Genomic DNA, 14,090 nt, shown 5'->3' with positions numbered 1-14,090 from the left:
TTGAAATACATACCGTGTCCATCACTCTGTGAACCCTCTCTGAATTTAATGGATAAATCTCACAACGACGTACAGTCAGCTGCACCTAAAAATGATCAACCAAATAATATTTTATTATCAAACTGTACCTCTGATGCAGTTGTCACTAAGTTAAGAAGCCTTAATGTCACAGAGTTACTAATTTCACTAATAAATGACGTGCAACTGTACACTTAAATGCAATCCTAACAGTTGCATGACTTTAGTGGCACACACCAGTTGAGTGCATCAGATCAATTTATTGTCATGTAATAGTTTGTTAGCGTATAAAAAGATAGAAAGCATTTTCTGGGGATCTCCAACAGATCAGTGTAAAAATAATTAAACTGACATAAATTACACAACTTGGTAGCAAAAACATCCAAACAGCATCTGAGCATCTTGTCAGCTGGTAGCAGACAGCTGTTGAGCACTTTAGTGATTCTGATATTAATGCTCTTCATGAGGAAGCAGTCAAAAAACTTAATGAAGAGGATATAAAAAGTTTCTGATAATTAGACAATTAGATTTATTTAGCATCAATCAAGTATAACTACACTTCAACCTGAACCTTTAATCAACATACATTTAGATATAATGCAATTAAACAAAAATCAACACAAATAATCGGGCGTTGTGATTTTTGTTCCTTCCTGTAAAGTTGTGTATTTCGTTTTCAACAGACTTCTCATTAAAACCACACAGCTAAATTAAAAATCACAAGAAATCATCTAGCACAGATTTTACTGCATAATGTTTTCAACATGTGTAAATATAATGTACGTGCCTGTCCACCGCTGATGTATGCATATGTCAGGGTGTTTCACAGAGCTGTGCCGGGCCGTATACGTGTGACACTGAGTGGAGCTAACGACTGCTGCTTTGGGAATAGTGTTATTGCTGTAGATGCACACCGAAAGACAGTCTTCTGGGAAGAGCAGATGGGCTTTTCATGTAGAAATAATCATGACCATCCAACAAAGTAGGGCTGATATTTCCTGGAGCTGGCCACTCTGATGTTGCTCTTTCTCTCTGTCTCTGTTTTTATTCCTTTGTTGGCCTCCTGTCCTCCCATCATTTGTGGAAACAAGAACTAGAAAATAATTTTAGATTTGTTTTACAGATTTGTTGTGTGTGTTTCACAGGTAGCGTCAGAAAATATTCTCTCATTAATTTTCAAGCCATCCTGGCCCTGATATGAAAATGGCACTCACTGTGATAAAAGAACAATAATTATAGCTGAGATCAATAAAGCAATAAGAAATGCACAGAATATCTGAAATTATTAAGCAAACCATGACGTACTCCCTTTTGGCGTCAATTATAAAATATCTTGATTGTTTTAATTTACCTTTAAGGTGAGTCATATGCTGTAAGTAAAAGCTTAAATATAAAGTTACTCACCCAGTGTTACTACATCCTGGCTCTGCACAGACTCAGAAACCATCATCTAAACATGAACAATCATTTTTCATATTCTCACTGTAACATCAATTAGAATACAATTTCTAAATAAGAACATATTTCCTGATCTTTCAGAGATGTTTCGATTACATTGTTTTAAAATTACCTGTTCAATTACTCTTCTGCTTGCTTTCACCTTTGCACTTCCAGGCCTCTTATTTCTCTCTCTTGTGTCTCATTCACAGAGCATATTGAACTATTGCTGTTTCAGCACATCTGTTCAGCACTCAACAGATGTGAACAGCTTGCACTTTCTTTACTTTCTCTTCACACAATAAAAACTGGGTCATTGTTTTACGTCCCTGACAGAGGGGTATGTGCTCTGTGCTCTCACCCTGCACCGAGCACCAGGACTCCCTCGCCCCCAGCATAGCAGCTGACTGCATCACGCTGTCCTCATTATGCCCCATGTACATGGTGCAGTGAGCACAGGTCTTTTTACAGCGTTCCTGTCCTCCTTTCCTAAAAGCAAGGAGTGCAACAGGTTTCCTTTTCATCTTCTCTTCTCGCCTTGCCTCTTTCAACATAGGAAATATTTTACACTGGCTGCAAGTCGCGAAAGGCACTGTTCTCTGAGAACGTAATGTTTTTTTATATTCTGGCTGAAGTTGTGACAAAATGTTCTGAGACAAACACAAAAAATTTTAATTAGAATGTTATTAAAATCTTTGCCATGTGTTTCTATAGCATATTGAGTTCATTATAAGGTATTTTATAAGTTTGAAAAAGCTCTCGAGTTTCTCAGTAATTAAGATATTATGTTTTTTTGGATATAGACCAAAAATGTCAATATTTTTATGCTTGAGCCTGATGAACATAGTGGACATTGTGGTTCCTCATGCTGGAACAAACACAATTCATCAACAACAACAAAAAATATCACTAATTTTCTCCTGGGAAATATTTTTACACATAATTATTGCAATGCCCATGCACCATTTGCCTTTTAAATATTTGTAAATAAGCTGTTTCTGCTTTGTATTCACAAATATACGCTTATATTTACTTTTTATTTTAAGATGTTTTAATTTATTTTAATTCATGTTCAGTTATATATGATTTTGCAATCATCAATTTATTCATTTAGTTTTACACAATTAGAAATGGATTACTGTAACATGGTAAATCAGTTCTCAAAACAAAATGTGCCTTCGGTGTGAAAGACTCTAGTAAAGATGGAAGTGTTCAGTTGTCTTCAGAACATTTTTTTTTCTGTAATGTCCCAAAATGACTGGAAGTACTCAAGTTGCTAAAGATGTGATGCTGATTCTTTTCCAAAAAAAGTTCTTGCAGCACACAATGTGCATGCTTCTCTCTCTCTCTCTTTTTTTTTTTTTTTTTTTGCATCTGAGGCTCCTTTCTTGGTCTGGGGTTCAGTCCGACTGTCTCCCATCAAAATCATCCCGTTGGGCATTACAGTCAGCACAAGGAGCAATGGAAAAAGGTGTCCTGGTCTGCTGAATCCCATTTTCTTTCAAATCATTTGGATGGTTGAGTCCATGGGCATTGCTTGCATAAGGAAGACACGCCACCAGGATGCATTATGGAAAGAAAGCAAGCCTGTGGATGAAGTGTGATGCTTTGCGGCAAGCTTTTGCCAAAAGACCCTGGTTTCTGACTTCTTTGTAGCTGTGATGGTGGAATGAACGTCCAAAAAATGAGAAACAGTGGTGCACAGAACAGAGTAATTTGTCTTCTTCAAGATTTGATGCTGGGTTGCCACTAGAAGTCCAGAAGTCCACTGGGATTTATTCTGTTAAAAATTAGGGCAATTCTAACGACAGAGTGGAAAACCTCCTCATTTTTGGGTAGTCACCTCATGCCTGAAAGCCTTTACGTACGAAAGCTGCCCTGCTCAAGATCTACTTATTCTACAAGATGAATAGCATACATATCTAACATAATAAAATAGTGAAATATGAAAAGCCAAAACAGTGAAGGACGACAGATGAAAAAGCCCAATTAAAAAAGCACACACAATAAAAATCTTCTTGAGCAAAATGACAGTTTGAATAACAAAATAAGCACTCTCCCAGCTTTGATGTTAACTTGCAGCTTTTGCCCAGAGGTCGCAGAAGCAATGGCAAACGATAAACACAAAGAAAGAAAGCAGAAACCTATTCACTGCCAACCATGACTTTATGCATGGTACATCTCCACCTTTTCCTGGCCTACACTCTCTGATGTCATGCAGTTTACTCCTCTAGCTTCTGCTGTCCTCTTCAATCGTATCTCTTGCTCCTTTGAAGTCATCAAAGCAGAGATTAGTCAAAGAAAATCTTTGCGTTGTAGTGGCTGGTTAGCTGATCATTTTCTACATGGTAACATTTGGCAATAATAATTCTATCAGGATGACATGAACGATTTAGGAGGATTCTGTATTTTTTATGTCCAACAGTTCAGTTTGTTTATCCCCATCACTGTCACATGATAGACTCAGTCTTCAGCATACCATTGACGAGTTTTGGCAGGTTGGAGAGCGTTGGCTCTTTATGTAATGCTTGTAAAGATCTAAAGGTTCCCTTATAAGCACCAGTGTCTTGTCTGTCACTGCTTTACAGCCTTTTGAACATGGCTTCTTTTATAAGAAGATTAGAGCTCTATTTAATGTAACCATATAGAAATTACTCACACTGTGCTGCAAGCACTGAGAAATTCCTGCTTCATGGAAAAATGATTTTTTAAAACTCTTATCCTGGTATTGAATCATGTTGTACGCATACCACTAATAATTTTGCTTATTGTCTCAGGTATTCTTATTTCTTTTTCATGACAGTTTGGCTTTTTTCCAAATCAAATCTTTTTTTAAAGCTTATTTGTTAGTTCTCATTTTTATGCAAAGCAAATATAATCCGGTAAAAATTTTTCAAACCAGGCTTAACATACTTACAGCATACAATTGTATTATTTATAATAATTTTATTTAGTGGCATTATCTGAGTAAGTACAAAATCATTTTATTATAAAATTATATGAGCTGCTGAGCTGCATAAGCATCCCTCACTTACTGTAAAACGACCATTCCTTTAGTAAATAAATGCTTCTTTAGTTGCAGTTGCACTGCACTGTGGATTAAAAATAACATTTTGTTAAAATATGCCAATCTTTATTAGTTATCCAGCAATTTATTGGAATTTCTGTGAAATTTTCTTCTGATTCACAGCTGTCTGAGTAAAAAGACTGATAACCTTATTGTCACACTGTCAGATTTGAAATAATACGTAATGGTCATAATAATTACAGGTTTAATGTCAGACAGTGAGAGGAAAAAATGTTATATCCTTTTACACAGTAAATATAAATAGCCAGTTTCAAATCTTAAATAAGAAGAAAGTTAAAAGTTTAGATATATTGTTCCTTTAGAATTTAAAAAGAAATCTTTGTAGAAAAGAAACTCAACAGCTGTAGTGCTTATTAAGCTTTCTCCACTTCCTGCCACATTATTTCCTTCAACTACTCTGTAGGTCAAACCATTCAAATGAATCAGCTGTGGTGACTGTAGTATATGTGTATATGTATATTATATTTGACTGTGAGTAGAGAAGTTGTCTTCCAATGTTTTGAAGGTTGTTGGTTCGACTCCAGCTTCGTCCTGTCACACGTCGATGTTACCCTGGGAACAGCACTTGCCCACCAATCTCAGTGTATAAATATGTGTGTTCATAAGTGTGTATGGCGGTAGTGTAAAGGGACTTTGAGCAGTCAGTATGACTGTAAAAATGTTATGTAAGTTCAGCCCATTTACTGTTCTTCAACAACATTTCTTTCACGTTCAAGTTTAGTAAGGTATCTATCCACTCATTTGACAAATTTCATCCAATTTTAACCCCATAATCCATCTTTCATAAAAGCAAGTCAATAAATCCTCAAACTTTACTTCTGATCAGATCTCAGTAGGGATTCATTTTGACAATTATCAAAATCTTAATAGAAATCACATTTTTCTGAGACTGCCATCCTCATCCTCTTTCTTTGACAGCAGCTTTGATCAATACTGTGTCTGTTTTTCAGCTTCAGTGCTGTCAGCGGTGGCAGCGTAAGTCAAGTTGCACTGAACAGAATGTTAAATGAGAGAAATATGACCTTTATTCCCAGTGGTTTACGCTCTGAAGCACATAAGAACACAGCCACCGTTAGCAAAAAAAAAAAAACTACCTGCAAAGAACAATAAAAACTAGTGATATTATGCTGAGAGAAAGTGGAGAAAGCTATTCAATGCAGAGTTGATAAGGGGATTAAGAACAGCTGTGAAGGAGAGAAAACAGGCAGACTGAGGGAGGATTAATAATAACGGAAAAGGAAGCAGAACTCTACATAAAGAAACTGCAAACCCAGAGGGAAAGACCTGATGATAATCTGAGAGACATAAATCCAAATGCAAGAATAAACTAAGAAAGTGAACACAAAGAATGCCATATGCAGAAGCTCCAGTCCTCAGTGGGGTGATCCCTGGTTCAGTTACTGACCATAGACTGCATGTCTTCCCCTTCTCTCTTTACCCTTCTACCTGTCTAACTTCTAATAAACGAATGACACTAAAGGTTTAAAAACATGAAGTATTTTAAATAAATGTCAGATTGTTGAAGAAATTTAATTTCTAAAATATGTCAATCAAAAAATGCAGACGTTTCCTACATTATTCAGATTGTGCCTAACTCAACTACACTTATTTACACCACCTTTCAAACCACAAATACGTGCAAATATTTTCATATTTGCACATGTATGCAGAGCCTCTTACTTCATAGTAAGAGGTTCTATTGGGTCTCAGTCTCATTTGTTTTTATTGCTAAGCTGATGTTGTTCACAGGCTTAGAACTGCACCAGAGAAAAAGAAAAATCAGATAATAAGAGTTTCATAAACATGTCTAAGAAAAAAAGACTTTAAAATAATTAAACCGATAATTACAATCATATTATCTAAAACTTAGGAACCAATCTCAAGGTAAAAATTATTGCTTTAAAAAAATCACCAGTACGTTTTAACAACTATGACATACATTTACCTGAAAATATTGTTTTTTGTTATACTGATCAGCATGTTTACAAATCTTTAGTAAGTGATCAATAACTTCATGATTCCAATGGAAATACAGAAGACAAAGACACACAATTCAACTTGCACTGCTTCAAAACAGGAATGACAAGAGAGCATCTTAGTTTCTTAGATAGAAAATGGGTACAAGAAAGTAAAATCTGTATCAAATTTCCGCTGTTACAGAAAAGTGTCAACAAGTTTCCATTACGTAATGTTTTTATGCACATCTGTATCAGGGCTGACAACAATTGAGAAGGGTGCTTTCCATCACATTACGCTGGGAGGTATTAATTTATTGTCATGAGATGATTACGGAAAAAACTCATTAGAAGCTGTAAGAACAGAAATTGGTTTTGTGAGTCTTCATAAAGGTTTGAGTAATCTGATAATTAACTAACTAATCAGCGTTAATGTCACTTGCCACTTTTGATTACAGTCTGATTTCTTTGTGAAAGAGTGAGCATGCTGCCTCCAGACGCTGCTTCACAAGTTTAGAAAGGCTGTCAAAGTAGTTTAAGGAAAGACAATAACTGTCACACGTAAAAGTAATTATTATGCTGTCTGCGCAGCCAGCCTTTCTCCAGCTGACCTAAAACGCTCAGTGGGGAAATAAACTTTTGAACTCATTTGAAATAATCAGTCATGTGTTTCACTGATCTGTCTAATAAACTTGACCTTAAAATACTTCATTGCAAAAAGAATTAAATGTTGCAAATGTGTGTCGTCATTCTTTTCCCACACCACTGTCAACCCAAATTGCAGCTAAGCTGATGTGCTTTTGTAGCTAGCGTTGCTCCTCTTTGGTAATTGATACAGACTGAACTGAGACTGCTCAATATTTTGTCGGTGTAAAGCTGAAAGGCATTCCAGAATCAGCCGAGTGACTGCGGCATTAACAAGTCAAGTCAACTTAAATTTATTTGTGTAGCACATTTCAGCAACAAGGCAGTTCAAAGTGCTTCACACAAAACCTACAGCTTTTCAAATCACTTGAAGATGATGTTTTTTTGGTTTTTATTTTCTACATAACTTTAGATTAAAGTTACAACTGTCAACATTTCTCCTGTCTTAAACATTATTATAGGCAAAAAGTTAGTTGGTGAATCCACAACATAAATCTGAAATGGAAATACTCTTCGAATGTGAATTTCCTCCTGAACCCTCTTTGAAATAAGTCATTGGCATTCAAGATGTGTTCTTTAAAGTGTGCTTCTCGGGGAGTCGACTTTAGCTAAACCATAAGTTGGTGTTCTTCTGAATTTATGAGTCTGGCTCCCCTTAGGCATCTAAAAAAGTGCCTGAAGCAAAAACTAATCTGCAGTTTCTTCTCCGTCCCATATACTGTGTCAACACTGACAAAAACTCTCAAAAAAAGGAAAATTTTCAGGATTCTTTGATAGATTGAATCCTTTTCAATCCCCTAAACTCTGTCCTCTACTGTAATCCTGGCCTCTGTCTTTTCTTCTTTCTAGAGCAAAGTAAAAATCTTTGAAATATATATATTCTTTTGAACACCATATAGCCACACGCCTTTTTGTAAGGTACATTTTTTTATGGCATCTTTGTCAAACATTACTGGTCACAAAGGAGAAACTGAACAAACCATTGTAAAGGAGCTGAACTCTTGGTCAGCAGGGGGTGAGTTGCTCAAGGATCCAGCAGAGGAATAGTGAAGAAACAAATATAGTGAAACTGATTTTTAACAGGGAAAAAGCATGCAGTCCTTACTCCTTATTATATATTTACTGATGGGCAGCAACAAATTTCAGAAGTAATCACCATGTTCCTGAGCTATCATTACACATCAATGTAAAATAAGGTATAATGATGATACTTTGTAAAAATATTCACTTTTCAGATTTTTTTTTGTGAAACCAAAACCTGAAAAACACACCATATTCACAAATATACATCTCTATGTGGATATTTGGGTGTATTATATAAACTACCAAATATATTTGACTTTTGAGTTGTAGTAGCCTATGCAAAAATGTGGAAAAGGGCAATATCTTTACAAGGTGCTGCAGCATTGTTAATTAACACATTTATCTAAACTGTGCAAAGGTAATCATTGTTTATTGTGCTCTATCTTTATTACAGGTTGCAAATCTCCTGCGACTTTTTCAAATCCCCCAAATCAGCTACGCTTCTACAAGTGCCAAGCTGAGTGACAAGACTCGCTATGACTACTTTGCTCGCACAGTGCCCCCTGACTTCTACCAGGCCAAGGCCATGGCAGAAATCCTGCGTTACTTTAACTGGACCTACGTATCGACCGTGGCCTCTGAAGGTGACTATGGTGAGACTGGTATCGACGCCTTCCAGCAGGAGGCGCGCGCTCGGCAGATTTGCATTGCCACATCAGCCAAGGTGAGCCGATCGATGAGCCGCTGGAGTTATGAGAACGTCATCCGCTCCCTTCAGCAGAAGTCCAACGCCAAAGTGGTCATCTTGTTCACCCGCAGTGAAGATGCCCGGGAACTGCTGGTGGCAGCTAATCGGATGAACGTCAGCTTCACCTGGGTGGCCAGTGATGGCTGGGGGGCCCAGGAGAGCGTGGTGAGAGGAAGTGAAGCTGTGGCAGATGGGGCGTTCACTATTGAACTTGCTTCTTATCAAATCCCCCACTTCAACCAATACTTCACCGCTCTGCATCCATATAACAACACCAGAAATCCCTGGTTCAGGGAATTTTGGGAAAACCAGTTCCAGTGCAGTCTCCATGATCTGGTTTGTGGAAAACACTCACTCCACGAAGTTCCATTTCAGCCAGAATCTAAGATCATGTTTGTAATAAATGCTGTGTACGCCATGGCTACTGCCTTGCACAACATGAGGCAGGCCTTGTGCCCCAACTACACCAAGGTGTGTGATGCTCTCAAACCAGGAAATGGACGCAAGTTTTACAGGGACTATATCTTGAAAGTCAAGTTTGAAGGTAAGTACAATTTTTATTAAAACAATTATTGCAAAAAATGCCCAAGACACAAGTTAGCTCATTGCTGTAGACTCCTAAAACTCTTTGTGAACCATGTTGTTAGGTGTATTATTCTGCTGAAAGAAGCTAGCGTCATCTGAAAATGCCGTTTCCATGACTGGCTGTTCATTGTCTACAATATAGCTTAGGTAGGTAGTATATGTCAAAGTGACATCCATACAGATGACAGCACTCAACGTTCTGTCTCCACCGCTTTACTCCTTCCTGTAAGTGATGCATATGCCTGAGGTTATCCAAATAATGTTACAGAAAACATGATTCATCAGAACAGACCACATTCTTACATTGCCCAAGGGTCCGATTCTTTTGTTCGCATGTCCAGTGTTGGTTCTTTTCGCAGTGGACAGCAGTAAGAATGGGTACCCTGACATCTGTGCAGCTATGCAGGCTCTTATGTAACAAACTGCAATTCACTGCCTATTCTTACACCTTTCTATTAGAACCAACTTTTATTTTCTTAGCAGTTTGGTCAGCTCCGTCTAATAGAAAAGCTTCTACAGTTCAAAACACACAGTTCTGGAAAAGAAAATGGCAAATACAACTCAGTTTGACATATGATAGTATTTTGGAACCAACAATTGAATTCTAAAATGTTATTTTCAGATAACAGATAATTAATTACCTGGAGGATGGTGCATTTTTAGGTCCTGTTGGGTTTTCTTTCCTGGTGTTTAAGAAATCAAGTTCATCCAAATAAGTCCAAAGGAAAACTGAAAGTTATTCAAAACATGTTTTCAAAGCACTGTAAATGTTTTGAGTTTGGGTTTAATATCTGCTGTGTTCTGCAAAGTTTTGAAGAAGCTTAATTATGTTTAATTATTCTAACATCTGGCTTACTCCTTTGTGTGTTAAGCCTCAATGTAGGACAATTTAATCTTTCCATATCCAATTTGCACATGCCAAATTAGATTAAAGCAGTTTATTAATTGCACCAATTTCATATGAAATATTGATTTAGTGGCAAGCGGATTATACATACTGTATCCCTCCACTGCTCCTGCAGATCAGTTTTGTAATAATTTAGTTAGAAAAGATAAAACAATTTCTCTCTATTCCCTAATGTTGTGGTGTTTGTTTATACATCTGAACAGAAGCCTTCAATTGAACGTCTCAGACTCATAAAAAAAAAAAAATCAGCACTTGTTTTCATATTTTTATAGACAAGCAAAAAATAAAACTTGTAACTGCTTCTGCTTCGGCTCCTCCACGCTCTGAAAATGATAATCTTACCTATTCAAATGCTCTCACTTTTATGAGGGCTTTGGGTTATCCTTCGATTTATGGAAATACTGACATTTTCAGTGATGAAAAATAAAGGAGGGGGTAGTGTGCTCTTATCCAGCTGTGCTTTTCTGCTCTTCACATTTTCTAAAAAAAGAAGGAAAAAAAGAAACACATACCCAGAGGATTTGACTATCTAGAGGTTTTGAAGTGGATTAAAGCCCTTAAATTAGTCAGCCCCAAGTGGTATCACAACATTCTAAGGAAAAAACAGGTGGACCACTAAGCTCTGTATATGTATTAAATAATAACATAAGTGTGATGTAAACACATGTTTACAAAAAATGACCCCTTAACATTGTGTGTCATCCTAGTCATGCAGCTACTACTACGCGTTAGTACTAAAATAGTGATTCCAGTTGTAACTTTAGATTCATTCAAGATCTATCATTTGTAATAGTCACATGTCCAGGTTTCCTACAGTTTGTCAAATTTTAAGGTATTCTCATGTCTTTCAGAAAAGTTTCAGGGATGCCATAAAGTTGAACTATGTCTAGTTTTGGACTTTTTGGGACACTGTGAGTCATAACTAGCTTAAATCAGCTCATGAATCAGCTGCATTTGGTGAATCTGTAATCATACAATATGGTCTCAAATGTTTGCAGATGGTTTCAGCAGATGAAGAGATGTACCTTATGTCAAGTCAAGCATCTGGGCAAGGATGCAAAAGCACAGTCTCCATATTTATATAAAATGTGCTTGTAGAATGAATGACGGAGTCATTGGAAACACAACAAAATCCAGATTTTTTTTCTTCTTTTTTTTTTTAAAAAAAAGGCTGAAACCCGACATGTTGAAATAACAAAGCGGCCTAGAATAACCCTTTTTTGTTGTTGTTGTTGCTGAAAGTTAGAAAACTGTTGGGAGGTTTGTCTGGATACGTCTTCAGACAGAACTTGAGTGAGAAAATAAATGATGTGTTTGTGAAGAAAAAAAACTGAGCCTAAACACATTTACTCTATCAATATTATCAAATATGATGTAACTTGCTTCTAGCCAAGTCAGAGAAGATAAAAGAAAATAAATCATACATTTATGAAGCAGTTGTCAGTATAACTATTGTTTATGTAAATAAGAATGTTCATATATATTTTAAAAGGTATTCAAAAACTGACAAAGAAACCTTGTGTGCTGTAGAATAACAGTAATTTGACATATGTGAGAGCTCCTACAGTATGTTCTGTCTCAGTAAGAAGCTATCCTACATTTAAATGTAATTAGAAATGTTACGTGCTCTACAATGTGTCCTAAACCTCTTTAAATTAAGTATTCTTTGTGTCTGACTCCTGGTTTGTGTTTGCTTTTGTGCTCTGCTTGTTATTCTTTGTGCAACAGCCTAACACCTTGTGTCCATCCTCTTATCTCTTTCCTTTCAGCACCCTTTCGTCCCCCCGACACAGAGAATGTAGTTCGTTTTGATGCCTTTGGAGACAGTGTTGGGCGCTACAACATTTTCCACTACCATAAAGAGGGTGGGCGCTATGTCTACCGCAACGTTGGATACTGGGCTCAAAGCCTGACCTTAAACACCAGCCAGATTCCCTGGTCTGGCCATGTTGCGCCCACATCCCAGTGTAGTGACCCCTGCAGAAAGAATGAGATAAAAAGCATGCAGCCTGGGGATGTGTGCTGCTGGATATGTATCCCCTGCCAGCCGTACCAGTATCTTCAGGACGAGTTTACCTGTGCTGACTGTAGCTTCGGAGAGTGGCCTCTGGCCAATCTCACAGGCTGTTACGACCTACCTGAGGAGTACATTCGGTGGGAAGATGCCTGGGCCATTGGACCTGTCACTATTTCCTGTCTAGGGATGATGAGTACACTATTTGTCATCGGGCTCTTTCTTAAAAACAATGAGACACCTGTAGTAAAGGCCAGTGGACGTGAGCTCACCTACATTCTTCTGCTGGGAGTGCTGATGTGCTATAGCATGACATTCATCTACATTGCCAGGCCTTCCACAGCAGTATGCACTCTGCGCCGGTTAGGTTTAGGCACCTCATTTGCTGTATGCTACTCAGCGCTCCTTACCAAGACCAATCGCATTGCTCGGATTTTCAGTGGAGTGAAGGATGGTGCCCAGAGGCCTCGCTTTATCAGCCCAGCCTCCCAGGTTGCCATTTGTGGGGCTCTGATTTCCTGCCAGCTGGTGGTGGTGGTGGTGTGGATGTTGGTGGAGACCCCAGGTGTGAGAAAGGAAGTGAGCCCGGAGAAGAGAGACATAGTTACTCTTAAGTGTAACAGCAAAGACTCCAGCATGCTTCTGTCGCTCACCTACAACTGCATACTCATCATCCTCTGCACAGTCTACGCCTTCAAGACCCGAAAATGCCCGGAAAACTTCAACGAGGCCAAGTTCATCGGGTTTACCATGTACACCACCTGCATCATCTGGCTGGCCTTTCAACCCATTTTCTATGTCACTGCCAGCGACTACCGGGTAAGTTAAACTAGGTCATATGAGCATTCACGTGGTCTCTTTCTTCTAAGATAACACTTTTTGCATTGCATTCAGCATGTACTGTGGTTACCGTTTAAATTATTTGTTCAGATGGTCTAAGGCTCTTAAAATCTGAGTGGAATACATCCTTGTAGATAATGACTTCCTCTACGCTGGAAATTGTATTTTATATGCATCGGTGCAGTGCTTGCTTAAAGCCTGTCTGCTCAAAATGTCTTGACTGACGATTGTGGTGAAGTTTGTCGAACTCAGAAACCCAGAAAGGAGAAAAACTAACCAACAGGATACAAAACGCACCAATAATACTCTTAATTAACAGGCTTCAAATTCCTAAACTATACAAAATCCTATTAAAACATGTATGCAATATTCTGTAAATGGAGGATATGTCAAACGCCCAAACACCCACAGCCTCTCATGAAATAAATTCAATCAGATTAGAGCTTCACTATGACTGAGCCATTATTATTCCAACTATTTAGAAAATAAAATATGCTGCTTAGTTGTGCCCCTTTAAATTTTAAAGATGACACTTCAAGCACTAAAACTCAACTCTGTGAGATAAAACAAAAGTAGCAATGCTGGATTTTTTAAAATTAAAATTCAAAGTTATGCACCACTGTAATTGTTTTACAAAGAAAGAGCCACTAACTTCAAGCAACTTTTTGTCAGCTCTAAAATTTGTTCTTTTTAGCTGAATTGAAAACCCTCTGAACTGAACTGGCCCTCCATATTGTACAACACTTTAGATGATCAGACAGTAAAACCACTGAATGCATGTGTTTTACATAGGAAGGTTGTTGGTGGCCTTCTACAAATAGTAAATGCCC

The 14,090-nt window shown here is 37.7% G+C and overlaps 1 protein-coding gene across 1 annotated transcript in view; it reads left to right on the top strand.

Annotated features, from left to right (window-relative positions):
• The window catches only part of grm2a (glutamate receptor, metabotropic 2a), a 40,529-nt gene that overhangs the window by 20,823 nt on the left and 5,616 nt on the right, over window positions 1–14,090 (top strand). Inside the window, exons 3-4 of the mRNA XM_044121378.1 lie at window positions 8,621–9,458; window positions 12,176–13,239. Of these exons, the coding sequence (XP_043977313.1) occupies window positions 8,621–9,458; window positions 12,176–13,239 (1,902 nt within the window). The remainder of the gene's footprint in view (window positions 1–8,620; window positions 9,459–12,175; window positions 13,240–14,090) is intronic.

The sequence above is a fragment of the Gambusia affinis genome, linkage group LG07 (genome assembly GCF_019740435.1).
Source record: "Gambusia affinis linkage group LG07, SWU_Gaff_1.0, whole genome shotgun sequence".
NCBI classification, from domain to species: Eukaryota; Metazoa; Chordata; class Actinopteri; order Cyprinodontiformes; family Poeciliidae; genus Gambusia; species Gambusia affinis.
The sequence above is the reverse complement of the archived record's forward strand: the minus strand, read 5'-3'. Positions and strand labels throughout refer to the sequence as shown.